A 13,189-nucleotide genomic window follows, 5' to 3' on the forward strand; every position below is an offset into this window, starting at 1 on the left:
AGAGCTGAGCACCTGCTCAAGGACTTCAGAGCCTCAGTTCACCTGCAACTTCCCCTCATCTCTCAAGAAATCCTTGCAGAGGCTGGGCATAAATCCCCTGGTTCATGCTCTGCATTGGACCACTCTTCTCATAGCTGTCCTGGGTGAGAATTCCTCTCAAATTCATCTACCATCTAAGAGCTTTGTTCAGAACAGTCTTTCACTCCCTGAGTTTTTTTTTTTTTTTTTTTTAATCTCAGTTCCATGACTCCTTATCTGAGACTCTGTAGTTGGCCACCTTGTAGCTGCCTTAAAATCAGTTCCTACAGAAGGAACTTCAATTAGCTCAAGCCAAAATCTGCCTTAGCTCAGTACTTACCCAGAACTGTTCTCTGCTAGACTCCAACCCCTAAGGACTCTTTTTCATGCCCATTAGACCCTTGAACATATCTCTACGCACTAGTGGTACTCCTGATCTTTACCATCCTATGAAGTAGGTTTGATCCTGCTTATTGTACTCAAATCTCTACCACAGAAACAGGCCTTCCAATGGGCACACAGGTAATGAAGGTTTGGAGCAGAGTGGCTGGGATCAGACGGACTTGTTTACTGACAGTACATTTCCCTAGTAAAACAGAAGAAAATGAGCATATTCACGTCTGCAGTAAGTAGAATTTTAATATTTCAGATCAGCAGGGGAAGAGAAATAAGAACATTATAATTGACTTTCATCCTTACTACAATTTCTAGAGTCCCTCTAACTTGATGTAAACTTCTTACAAGTTTCCAAAGAAATTCATATTATATTATTATATCATAAATAATTTGATGGTTTCCCTGTTAGTATGATAAATAAGAAACATTCTTATATTTGGAATGGAAAAGGAATTCAATTTGTGATCAATATCAAACAATCACATTTACATCAGAAAACACAAAGAACAATATCACAAAACTAAAGATACATGGAAGATAAACATCATTCTTCAAATAAATTTGCAAGCTATTTCAATCTCCTCCCCAAAGAACAAGACTTCAAAGAGTCATAAATAAACCCTTGTACAGTTCCTTGGAACTCAAATAGAAGAGACATCAAGATAGCATGTTTGACATTTGACCCTCCCCCTTGGTCCTTCACTATTTAGAAAATCCCTGCTCTCTACAAACACAGACTGAAAATGAGCATTATTTCACACTAAGTCACAATAAGCCTGTGAAGTGGTTGTCACATATTTTTTCTATTCACGGGCACTGGCTGCACGTCTTTCTTCATCTAAAGCCTCTTCATATAGCTCTGGGTAAGCCTTGGGATCTTCACTATTAAGCTTGGCCGCATGTAGTAGGATTTTCATTTTGCTGGTTTCGGCAAGGGTTCTACGGCCCCACAAAAACTCAAAGCGAGCAGGATCGCTGTTAGGAACCTGCCGGTAACTCAAATACTCTGTCCATACCAAATCTTCAACGATAAATCTCCAGGGCTCTCTAAAACTAATATTCTCTTTATGAGCTAACATCTCCCATCTTGCTAACTGTTTCCTTAGTTTCTCCTCACTGACACAATTGCCCTCTAGGAAGATTAGAGTCAGGATAAATATCAGGATGTCAACTTTGGAAACTATATTCTCCTCTTCATCCAGAATCCCACTGTAAGTGAGGCCCAATATGGGGACAAGGTCATATACTTTTCCAAAGGGATCAGCCTGCCTTATTTCAATGCCAAAGCCCAGATTTATGGACTCACAATATTCTCTAAACATTCCAAGGAAGTGCTGATGGTAACTCTGGTCCACAGTGAGCAGCATCTCATCCATGGTAACCTGCTCCTTCTTTTGATACTTGCGGAGCAGGAATGGCGTCAAATCACGTAACTGGCTATTGAAGAGCACACCTTGCAGGACCCGAGAGAAGTTTATGGGGCTGGGGTTTGCATCTGCAGGGAGTTGACCCCCTTGCATGGAAGCCATGGGGACAGCAAGAGCTTGTTGTTGAAGATTCAGATGCCTAGAGGGGAGAGAGAGAGAGAGGTTACTAGTGTTCTCACTTGAGGACAACACACTTGTTGCAACCCACAAAGACTCCCAATAGGTCTTCTTTTTGTGTGATGTTCTAGAGCTTCAGGTACTTGTGTCCTCCTTCAGGACCTGTTCCTGTGACCCTGGTACATAAAGTGATTCTTCTTCTCAGGCTGCAGTTGGACTGCAGAAGACAAGGCTCTAGGAAGATAGCATAGCATATGGAGCCTGTGGACTGTAAGATTTCCTTGCTCTGGGATAGATGGAGAGCTAGATACATAACAGGGCCTCCACTGCTGCTTAAGTGTGGACACCACCTCAGACAAAGCTGGAGCTCCTGTAGGAGGCATGGAGGCCATCAGGCTGCAGACCTCAAGCACAGTCCTGCTCCTTGAGACTTCACATGAGGGGTGGGCTGGTTGAGAGCTCCACTCTCTGCTGGGTGATCTACTCTCTGGGAGGCCCTCAACTATCGTTGAGTAGGCACTGGAGTCTAATGCATGACAGCTCCTGGCCTGAAGCAAACTCAGATTGTGTCTTCCCTTTTCTGAGAGGGATCACAATTCAGGGTGATACATACCATGCTGCAGCTGCCTGGAGGCAACAGCTGCAGGTGGAAAAATTCAGTGAGATTCATATACCCTAGAAAAAGGAGCCTATCCCATCATTATTGTGATGAATGTTTAGGTCTAGGACTCTCCCTACAGTGACTTGTGGCCTTTAAAAAAATCCCTGCAATACTGCTGTGAGACAATCAGTAAATAGGGGAAAGCCAGTCTACCTCTGTTTCTGGGTCCAACAACAGGTGACAAAATGGATAGGCTGATAAGTTAGTGTGTGTTTAGGTGAGTGGATTTCTCTGCCTCCCCTGGACCCTAGACCCTAGGAACTTACTCCTGCTGTCCCAATTCCAGCCTCATTGTACAGAGAAAGCCCTTCACTTCACTGAGGGCAATAATGCAGAACTAAGAGCAGTCTCAGCCTGTCAGTGACACCCAGTCTCCCTCAGATGAAAGAAACCACAGGTCCCATGTCAAAGAACCACATGCCTGTCTGAGTTCAGGGACCCTAAATCATTCCTTAGTGTTTCCACCTTGATTCTTGGAAGATAAAGGAAAAGGGTAGTATCTGACCAGATGGAGTTCTATGTGCCAACCTGCAGAAGTCACCTCAGATGAAGTCCCTCACACTTCCTTGAGATCCCCTAGAGTTTCAAAAGAAGTGAGCAGGTGCCCATCACATCACTCCTATGTGGAGACATCTCTCCTGTGATGCAGGGGCCTATCATGATGTAAGTCTAGATCTCACCACATTGTGTCCAAGGGATCATAGGCAGGAACTTTGAAGAGGACTGGAAGGGGATTGGACTATGGAAACTTACAGCTGACATGCTGTTAAGAAACGGGGCCTTGTAGGAAGAGGGTCACTGTGGGTATGACCTTGTAGGTTATATCTTTCTTCCTGGCTCCTTTCACCCTCTGTTTGCTGGAGGGCTTATAGTGAGCCGCTTTTCACCCACCAAACCCTTCTGATCAGCTGTTCTATCTTGGAGCTCACTATGGACTAAAAATTTCACAAATTGTGAGCCCAAATCAACTTTTATTCCATTAAACTGTAAGCTCCAGGTACTGAATCTCAGCAATGAGAACATAAGCAAGGCAAAATGTATGTGCTTGTATAGTTTCTCCATCTTTCTTCTGTCTGTGCTTGCCCTCCCTCAGCTCCACACCTGCCAAGATAAGCTGCTCTCCTCTTTGGAGACCTAGACCTCATCTTTCAGACCCATGGTGGCAGTAAGCATGTCAGTTGGAGCCTCCCACGGCTGATCTAGGGAACAGGCAGAATCTTCAGGATCTGCTTTTCTCTGGGCTCCAAACTCAGTCCTCATAAAGGAGACCATATCTTGGGTCGATCAACTCCTGCAGTCCTCCAATTACTAACCATATGTAACTCCTCCTACTGACTTATAGTCACCTCTTGGATGAAGTTCCTGACCACTGTGAGTTCTTCCACATGCAACCACTGAGTAGTATTCGGGGCCATCATTTTGAAAGTCACTGCAATACTACCGTGTGGTATTGTAAATAGGGGAAAGCCAAGTGTACCTCTGTTTCCTGGGTCTGACTACAGGTGACCAAATGGTTAGGCTGATGATAAGCTGTGTGTTTTCAGGTGAGCTGTACAGTCACTCTTACCAGAAACTCAAGGCTGATAACACAGGAAACCAGCCTCTATGGGGTCCTTCTGTTTATGTGGGTATGTAACCTTGAAATCTTCAGTGCTGGAAAATAGAGTGATGAGCAATAGCAGTTCAGTTGCTCCAAGATTCTGAATGAAGACTGAAAATTATAACTGAGGAAAGAGGAAAAAAACAAGAAATAAAATTAAGCAGATACCCAGGATTCCTGAATGACCTGACATGAAATTTATAAACTACAGAGAGCTCTGGAAACATTAGCCAGAGCAAGTAGGCAATAGAAAAAAAAAATGAAAGGAATATGGCTAGGAAATGACAAAGTTATCATGATTTGTTTGTGACACAATACTCTACATAGAAGAACCCAGAAAGTCCACAAAAGACTTCTAGAATTAATAACTAAACAGAAGCGTGACAAAGTCAACACTCAAAAACAAATAGCACCATAGCTCATGAAATAACTCACTGAGAGAGAAATTTGGGAAATCAGACCTTTTGTAATAGCATGAAGCAAAATGAAATACACTTAGGAATCATCCTAACAATGGAAGTGAGAGACTTATACATCGAAAACTACAGTAATCTGAAAAAAATAAGATCAAAGATAATGTTAGAAAAATGAAGATATTCCTTGTTCTTAGATAGGCAGAACCAATATTGTAAAAATGGTCATACTTCCAAAACTCTTATACATATTTAATGCAATTTCAAACAAAATACTAATAGCATAATTTGCAGTACTAGAAAAATCAATGCTAAAATTCTCACGGAAGCAGAAGAGACCTACTATAGCAAAAATAATTCCGGGCAACAAGAGCAAGGCAGGGGTATCACAATTCCCAATTCAAAGATATACTACAAATCTACCATGATAAAAAAGCATTGTACCAGCACAAAAATGGAAAGAAGAATCAATAGAACAAAATAGAAGGTGCAGAAATGACTAAACAGTCAGATGCCTTTTCTATACCAAAGGGCCCAAATGCCCAAATGCCTTTCACTGGAAGAACGATAGTCTCTTCAATAAATGGTGCTGGGAAAATTGACTTTCCATGGCCAAAAATTGAACCTAGACCCATATCTTTCACAATACACTAAATTAAAATTGAAATTGATTAAGAAAATAAATATAAAACAGGAACAATTAGCTGCTGCAAGACAGAATACGCAAAATCCTAGAAGATATAGGTGTGGACATAAACTTTATGAACAAAAAACCAGTTACATAGGAATGAGTTTTGGCATATGAACATTTTCACAACATTGGTTCTACCTAAAAATAATGGATATCTTTGCATTTTATGATATTACATTTGTTTTTGAAAGAATCAACAATTTGGATCATATCAAATTAAAAAGCCTTTGATCAGCAAAAGAAACCAACAATGTGAATGGACAACAGAACAGCAAAAATTTTATCATGTGCTTTTCAAACAAAACACTAACATATAGAATATATAAAGAACTAAAAATTAGCCACTGAAATAGACATTTCTCAGATGAAGAAATACAAATAGCATATAAATGGATGAAAATGCTCAATATCAGTGGTCATTGGAGAAATATCCAAAATAAACACTAAACTTCCATCTCACTCCACAAAGAATGGCTATCAAGATATCAAGAAATAAAATGCTGGTCAGGATGTTGGTAAGAAAGAACACTCCTGAAGTGCTGGGGGAATGTAAACTGTTTCGGCCACAATGGAAATCAATATGGAAATTTCAAAAAAAAAAAAAAAGACTAAAACTAGAGGTTCTACTTGATCCAGTTGTTCCCCTTCTAGGCATCTCCCTGAAAGAGTCAAAAGCATCATATCACAGTTGAATATGCATATCCATATTTACAGCAGCAAAATTTATAATAGCTAAATCTTAAAAAATTTAAGAAAATAGAAAGCATATTCAACAGAAAGGGGAACAAGATGTGGTGGAAGTGGTGAGGAAAGGAGCAGAAAAAGGTTTTAAAGAAAAAGAATTGAAAAGAAAAAAGTGGAATTTTTGTAAATGGGATAGGAATGGGGAAAAAATTAAGATACGTTACACATGTACAAAACCCCAGGATGATTGTGATCATTATGCACTGCAAACATGTACTATTGAAAATTACAGAGACATTAAAGAGACAGACTAAATCACAAAGTAGGAAACAAAATCGATCTGGAAATTTTTCCTGGCTCTTGACTCTTGGCAAAGGGATCAAATGTATAGAACCAAAGTGAAACCTGAGAACTTCAGGAGGATTCCAGAAAAAAAAAAAAAAAAAAAAAAAAAAAAAAAAAAAAAAAGATAGTGGCCCAATGGACCAGTGGTTGCTGTGATCTTCAAGGATAGTGTGAAGTTCTGCTCCCACAGAGTCATTACACAGCAAACATCAAGGGATGAACCCCTGTGCAGGTGCCAAACATACCCTTGGAAATTGCATGGGGTTGGATTCCATTCTAGGAAGGGTTGAGTGTTCCAACCTGGACTTTAGCACAGCCACGGGGCAGCTTCACATCAGGCTCACAGTGTTACCCTCCCACAGTGACTCGGTGAGAGACATTCTCAGGAAAAGGCTGTGGCTAGGGAGCAGACTAGAAACAGAACCCCTGAGCATATTGAGATCAGCTGGAAAAGGCACAGGTCCTGTCCTTGCAGCCAGGGTTTAAGAGCAGTACGAGTTGCTCTGGATTTGAAAATATAGGCATTGATTATTCTAACCATTGAAGAGACAGAAAAAATACAAAGAAGGAATAAATTGAATAGTTGGTTCACTGAAACAATATACAAAATTGTCAAAGCCCTATCATTTCAACCAAAGGAAGAAAAAAAAAAAAAACAGACCAAAATCCAAACAATTATAAATGTTTTATTTTATGGAGAAAAAGTAAAAGAAAATCTCATGACAAAACAATAGGAGAATAACAAAAGTTAATACAGTGCATATTTTTATCTCTAAAGTACTTATTCAGAGTGTAAGATACGTGCATTACATTTTTTTGCAAACTGATTATTAGCACCTTTTAATGAACTAAGAGACATCAGTAGTATAAGTGACTTGTTTTTTTCCCCTTTTTCTCTTCCATCCTTTCCCCTCTTTACCGTCCTAGTTCTCTTTTCCCTTTGAACTCCTTACAAATGTTAAAGGCAAAAATCACAACGGATTGAGCTGTAATGCTGAAAATCATTCAAAATTACTTTAAGAACCAATAAACGAGAGTATTAAGAAATGTATAAATTCCTAGGTATATATGAACTCCCAAAGCTAAAACAAGATATGAAAGTTGTGTACAATCCTATATCAGCCAATAAAATTGAAGATTTTAAAAGTAATAATACAAGCTATGTCCTGAGAGACTCATTTACCAAAATGCCAATATTAATCAAAACACTTAATGAAGTTGAGGGAGCAGCCAAATTCCCAAAGTCATTCCAGGAAACAAGCATTACCCTGATTTCAAAGTGAGAAAGGCATCCAACCAGAAAGGAAAACTTCAGGCTACTCACTTGCATAAACATGAATGCACAATCCTTAGTAAGATTCTGGCAAGCAGAAGGCAACAAATCAAAAATATCATACATCAATATGAAGTATGATTCACAGATGAAAGGATGGCTCAATATACCTAAATAAAAATATAATACAATGCACAAAAAGATAGGATTAAAATACATGATCATATTAATAGACACAATATTTGACAAAATCTGATATCCACTCATAATGAGAATCCTTAATAAAGTATAGAAGAACCTCAATTCAACTTCATAGAACCACCTAAGACAAACCCAGGGCCAAATTCATACTGAATGGGGAGAAGCAGAAAGCTTTTCCTATAAAATCAGGAATAGGACAAGAATGATACTGTCACAATTCCTGTTCAGTGAAATTCTCAACACATTAGTCAGAACAATCAGGCCAGGGAAAGAAATTTAGATGTATAGGAAACGGCGAAAATTAAACCAACATTTGAAGATGACATGACCTCTAAGCACCCCCCAAATTCACTAAAAGACTGCTAGAATTAGTAACCCAGTTCAGTAGCCTACCAGATTACAAACACACCACACACACACACACACACACACACACACACACACACACACAAATCAATTTCATTTCTGTACCTCAGTAATAAACTCACCAAGAAAGAAAACGAAATCCTACTTTTCACAGTAGCATCAAGAAAAATGAAATACTTTAGGAACTGACCTAACTAATGAAATGAAAAACATCTAAATGAAAACCACACTATGAGAAAAGAAAAAGATTGGAGAAGATATAAGAAAATCAAAAGATATACTGTGGCTGCACAGGCAGAATGAATGTAGTCAAAACTGTCATACTTCCAAAACTATTAGTACACAAAAATAATGCAATCCCAATCCAAATACCAACAGCATTTCTCATAGAATGAAGGAGATCATTCCTAAAAGTCATATGGAACCAGCACAGACCTAAAGAATAAGAGCAATCATAAGCCACAAGTTCAATACAGGAAGCATCATAATTCCAGACCTCATATTATAGTCCAGACTTAGCATAATGAAACAGCATGTCACTGGAAAAAAACAGACTTATGGGTGAGTAGAACAGAACTCAGGGTGTAGAAGCAACACACAAAGCAATATCAGCTACCTTTTCTTTGACACAGAAACAAATACTTTTGCTGGCGGAAGAATGGCCTCTATGACAAACAGAGCTGTGATAATTGGCTCTCCACCTAGACCCATTATCACTCACCATGCACTGAACTAAAATCAAAATGCATCAAAGATCTAAATATTAAAGCAGAAACAATCTGCTGAAACAAAGTAGGCAAAACTGGAAGACACAGGCTTAGGCAAGTTTTTTTTTTTTTTTTTTTTATACAGAATTCCAGGAGAACAATAAATAATACTAAAAACCAACAAATTGGATCATATCAAATTAAAAATTATTTGCACATCAAAAGAAACAATGAACAGAGTAAACAGACTATCTGCAGAATGGAATAATTTGATAACTATTTCTCAGGAAATGGATGAGAATGCAGAATATACAAAAACTCAAAGAATTCTCACTCAATTAAAAGGTATGCGTTTCTGAACATACTGGCACCTCTAATGAAAAAAGTATGAATGACCAATAAATACATTAAAATGTCAATGTCGTTGACCATTTGATAAATGTCAATTGAAAGAAAACTGATATTTCATCTTACTCCAGATAGATTAGAAATCAAATGATAGAAAATGCTGGTGAGGCTAACAGGGCAAAAAGGAGTAACTCTTCGCTGTTCGGTGGAGTGTAGACAGGTGCAAACGCTATGGAGACCTCCATGGAGATTACTTGGAAGGCCACAGCAGAAATAAAGTTCAGCTGTGGTGTTCCCCTAAGTTTCTTGCTGTGAAAATTAGCCATTGAATTACAGTGATACACACCCATGTTTATAGCAGCAAATTTCACAATAACTACATCTTCAAAAGAGCCAGCAGATGGATGAATAAAATGTGATATTTATGCAAGATGCAGTACTACACTTCAACAAAAAAAAATGAGTCATTTGTAGGAAAAATGTATAAATCTCAAGTCCATAATGTTAAAAGGAGTAAATCAGATATGCAATCTTAAATAGTGCATAGTTTCTCTTATATAAGAAAGCCAAAATATAAAGAGTAGAAGAAAATACAAATAAGAGTAAATGAGACATATTTTTAGCATATGGGAGGGAATCAACAGATTTAGATACAGGAGACAATAAACAGGTATTTGAAGTTTGATGTCTACCAAGACCCTATGAGGAAAGTGGTCATTACAGACTCGAAACATGTATAATGCATATTAAATATATATATATATATATATATATATATGCATATATTTACACATATATATTTTCAACCCATGCAAGGAGGAGGAGTAAGGACGGGAAAAAGGGATAAAAAAGAATGAAAATGTCTCAGGTAATTGTACCAATCTCCTACAATAAATGTATTCTTGTATTGCAAACATGTTCCAATAAAAACAACTTTCATTCCTCATGTGAGTTCCTAACCTCGATTTCAGGCAGATACTGGGCTGCTCCTATTGCAGACAAGAAAGGTTTTCTAAATGACCTGATGATACTCACAGCAAGGGCCACCTCTTGAGAGCACAGAGACCAAAATGCAGCACATCTGGACACCTCTGCAAGGGTTTCTCCAGACTTAGAGTAGCAGAGGCCCTCCCTTGTCTGGTGCAGGTTCAGCTGTTCCTATTTCCCCACTGCTGACCTGTGGATGCAGCTGATACAGCAAGTCCACCATCTCCCTGGCGTACCAGGGGTGGAAATAAAGGGAAGGGAGTTTCCTCTCCACAATCCTGCCCGAGGCCACCCCAGCCTGCCAGCAGGGACAGACTTCCTATCTCTTGGATCTGTTGACCTGAGACCACAGTGCTCAAACTAAGGCCCCTTCTGCCTGGTCCCAAGAGCCAGGGGCAAAGGTGCTCTGTATCCTCCAGAGGATGATGTCTGGGTGGAGGTTACCCTCTGATTGAGCATGTATCTTCTCAATGTCCCTCTACATCCTCCCCTTGAGTCCTGGATACATCTTCCCTCAGATTTTAAGTGGGAACATCAGGATCCACTCAGGTTAAAAGAATAGACAGGGTAGTCCTCCTCTCTCAAGTGTTCTGGGCTCTGCAGTCCTGTCTCATTTCTCATCTGGGCTGGACCACAGCCTGTGTCCCCCTTTTATCTCAGACTCTGTTCTTTATTCAAAGTCCTTAGTGTCCCTGAAACCCTGTTGAAGTCAGGCATCCTTTTTCTGATTATTCTGCATGGGATATCCCTGGACTAAGAGCACTGGCAGGATTTCATGGATTGTACTCTGCTCCAGAGTGTAAGGCAACTTTCCCTGTGACCAAGATTGTCACCATTTTCAGAGCCCACTTTTAGAAGTTGGGAGAGTACACATCCAGGCACCAGGTTGTTCCAGGCCTGACAACAGAGACAGAGAAGTCCCCTGTGGGGATTCATCTAGTGAGGAAGGGTGGATCCCCTAATTTCTCCCTCTGGGTCCTGACCCTGGTTCCAGGAAGTCCAAACTTCTTATCCCACTTTTCTGAGTGTGCCTTGTCACATCAAGGCCAAAAGAAGAAGAGGGCTCATTCTTCCAAGCCTGCCCCTGTGGATCCTAGACCAACAACAGAGATTGATCTGGGTTGTTCATAGACAGCTGTGCCTGGCTAAGATCCCTGCTATGCTCGGGAGGTGGTGGACTTGATGTGCAGATGCATCTGCTGGTCAGCAGTGGGGAAATGTGAACAGATGGATGTGCGCAAGACCAGGGAGGGCCTCTGGATTTTAATCCTCTGACCCCCTTCAGGAGCTCACCTGGAGTGGAAACTGCTTCTCTCTGCTCTCCTCGCATGAAGGACGGCCAGCAGAATGAGTCCCTCACCTTTGTCTGATGCCAGAGGCAGAAATCGGTGGTCTCTCACAGACCTTCACAGAGCCAACAGGAAGTTCTAAAAGAAATTTTCCTTAGGCTCTCTGGCCTCCATCAGACCTCACCTTGTCTTTCCCAAAGCCAGACTCCCACATTCTGTGTCAACTCCAGTGTGTCCCCCTTTGGAAAAATATCTGACACTTGGGGATATCTAAGGCAGAAAGATCATGACGGGCATGGGGAATGCAATGGACTGGCCTGGTGAGTGAGTCCCAGGTGTAAGGCTAGAACATGTCTAATATTTCGGGACCCACATCTTGGCTCAGGACTTCCACATTTACCCCATAGCCCCTCAGCCTGACCTAGCTCACCCAGGTCCTCTCTGCTGCTCTCAATTTAAGCAGGGACCTCAGAACCAGGGGTTCTAAATTCCAGGGATACCCTGGGGCAAAGGGGACACTCACCTGAGAATTGTCCACTGCACAGTGCACGGGTTTCAACATAGGCAGATATGCATTGCTGTCAGACTCTCAGCCTGGAGTGGGGCCTTCCTTCTTATCCTCAGCCTCTGAATTTAAGCAATTTTGGTTCTTCTCAGCACACCTGAAGTGCAGATCTCAGAACAAGGCTCTGACTTCCAGGATCACCTGTGAGAGACAGGGGCTAGTGGCTTATACTAAACATCTGTGCCTGTGTGGGGTGGGTCAGACAGCAGAAAGAGATCTGGATTAGTTAAAGAAACTCCAGGTGAGGTGAGGTTTTAACAGTGGCCCTGTAGCCTCAGTTCGTTTTGCCTAATTTAAATCTCTGTTTCCAGCAGCTCACAGCGAGTCCTCAGAGATAGGCACTAACTATAACTTGGCGGCCGACATGAAAAGAGTGCTGCTTTAAGAATTTTCACCTTCTGGAGGGCTAACAACAAACTCAGGTCTGGGAACCCTCTCTCAGGTGGGGTTTCTTGACTCTGCCTCCAGCCCTGCGTTGGTGTAGTTGACCTCAGGTCTTTTGCTCTTTCTACCTGAAGGACAGGCCTTAGAAAAACTCTGACTCTCACTTCCCAGTGCGGAAAAGAGGGAAGTCTTCTGAGAACCTTGCACTGGGTGGTACAGGGCAGGGGAAAGAGGTTTTTCCAGAACATTCCACAACCTCACTGCAGTAAAAATTCCTCAGAACCACCCACAGCCCCTCATTTGGGCATACCTGATCCCAAGCTCTCTCTATTCCTCTCACCTGAAGCTGAGTCCTCAGAACAAGGTTCTGAAATCTTTTAAGGTCCCAGGAAAAATAAAGGGGGTTCTCACCTGGGAATTTTCTATCACATGTAACCCATGGAGAGGGAACAAAAGCGTTTCTAGAATACTATGAAACCTTCTCTCTGGAATGGGGGTTCGTTAGCTCTCGCTCAGCAGTCTGCTTGTTCTCAATTTGACTAGTACTCTCATCTCCCACTTGAAGCTAGGAGCTCAGCACAAGAACTTAAAATGTGGAGATACTTCTTAATTCTTTTTATGAGGTCAGCGTTAGTATAACTCCCAAGACTGGACAAAGGCACTATAATAAGCCACAGACCACTGTCACCTGTGAATATAAATGGTAACATTCTCTCC

The 13,189-nt window shown here is 40.9% G+C and overlaps 1 protein-coding gene across 2 annotated transcripts; it reads right to left on the reverse strand.

Moving 5' to 3' along the window:
- Positions 1–1,200: 1,200 nt before the first annotated feature.
- LOC134475510 (melanoma-associated antigen 10-like) lies at positions 1,201–12,193 on the reverse strand. 2 transcript variants are annotated; one of them, XM_063246505.1, is made up of 4 exons: positions 12,047–12,193; positions 11,528–11,661; positions 4,187–4,343; positions 1,201–1,980 (listed from the first exon to the last, which is right to left on the reverse strand). In XM_063246505.1, exon 4 carries the CDS (start codon positions 1,941–1,943, stop codon positions 1,218–1,220), a length of 726 nt encoding a protein of 241 aa, XP_063102575.1. In that variant the 5' UTR covers positions 1,944–1,980; positions 4,187–4,343; positions 11,528–11,661; positions 12,047–12,193; the 3' UTR covers positions 1,201–1,217. The 2 variants fall into 2 exon arrangements, with proteins under 2 accessions (XP_063102575.1, XP_063102574.1); XM_063246504.1 differs by lacking the exon at positions 11,528–11,661 and having other exon boundaries at positions 12,047–12,187.
- Positions 12,194–13,189: the final 996 nt, after the last annotated feature.

This window comes from Cavia porcellus, unplaced genomic scaffold (assembly GCF_034190915.1).
Source record: "Cavia porcellus strain 051 isolate PalLab524CR breed Dunkin Hartley unplaced genomic scaffold, mCavPor4.1 scaffold_3, whole genome shotgun sequence".
NCBI lineage: Eukaryota > Metazoa > Chordata > Mammalia > Rodentia > Caviidae > Cavia > Cavia porcellus.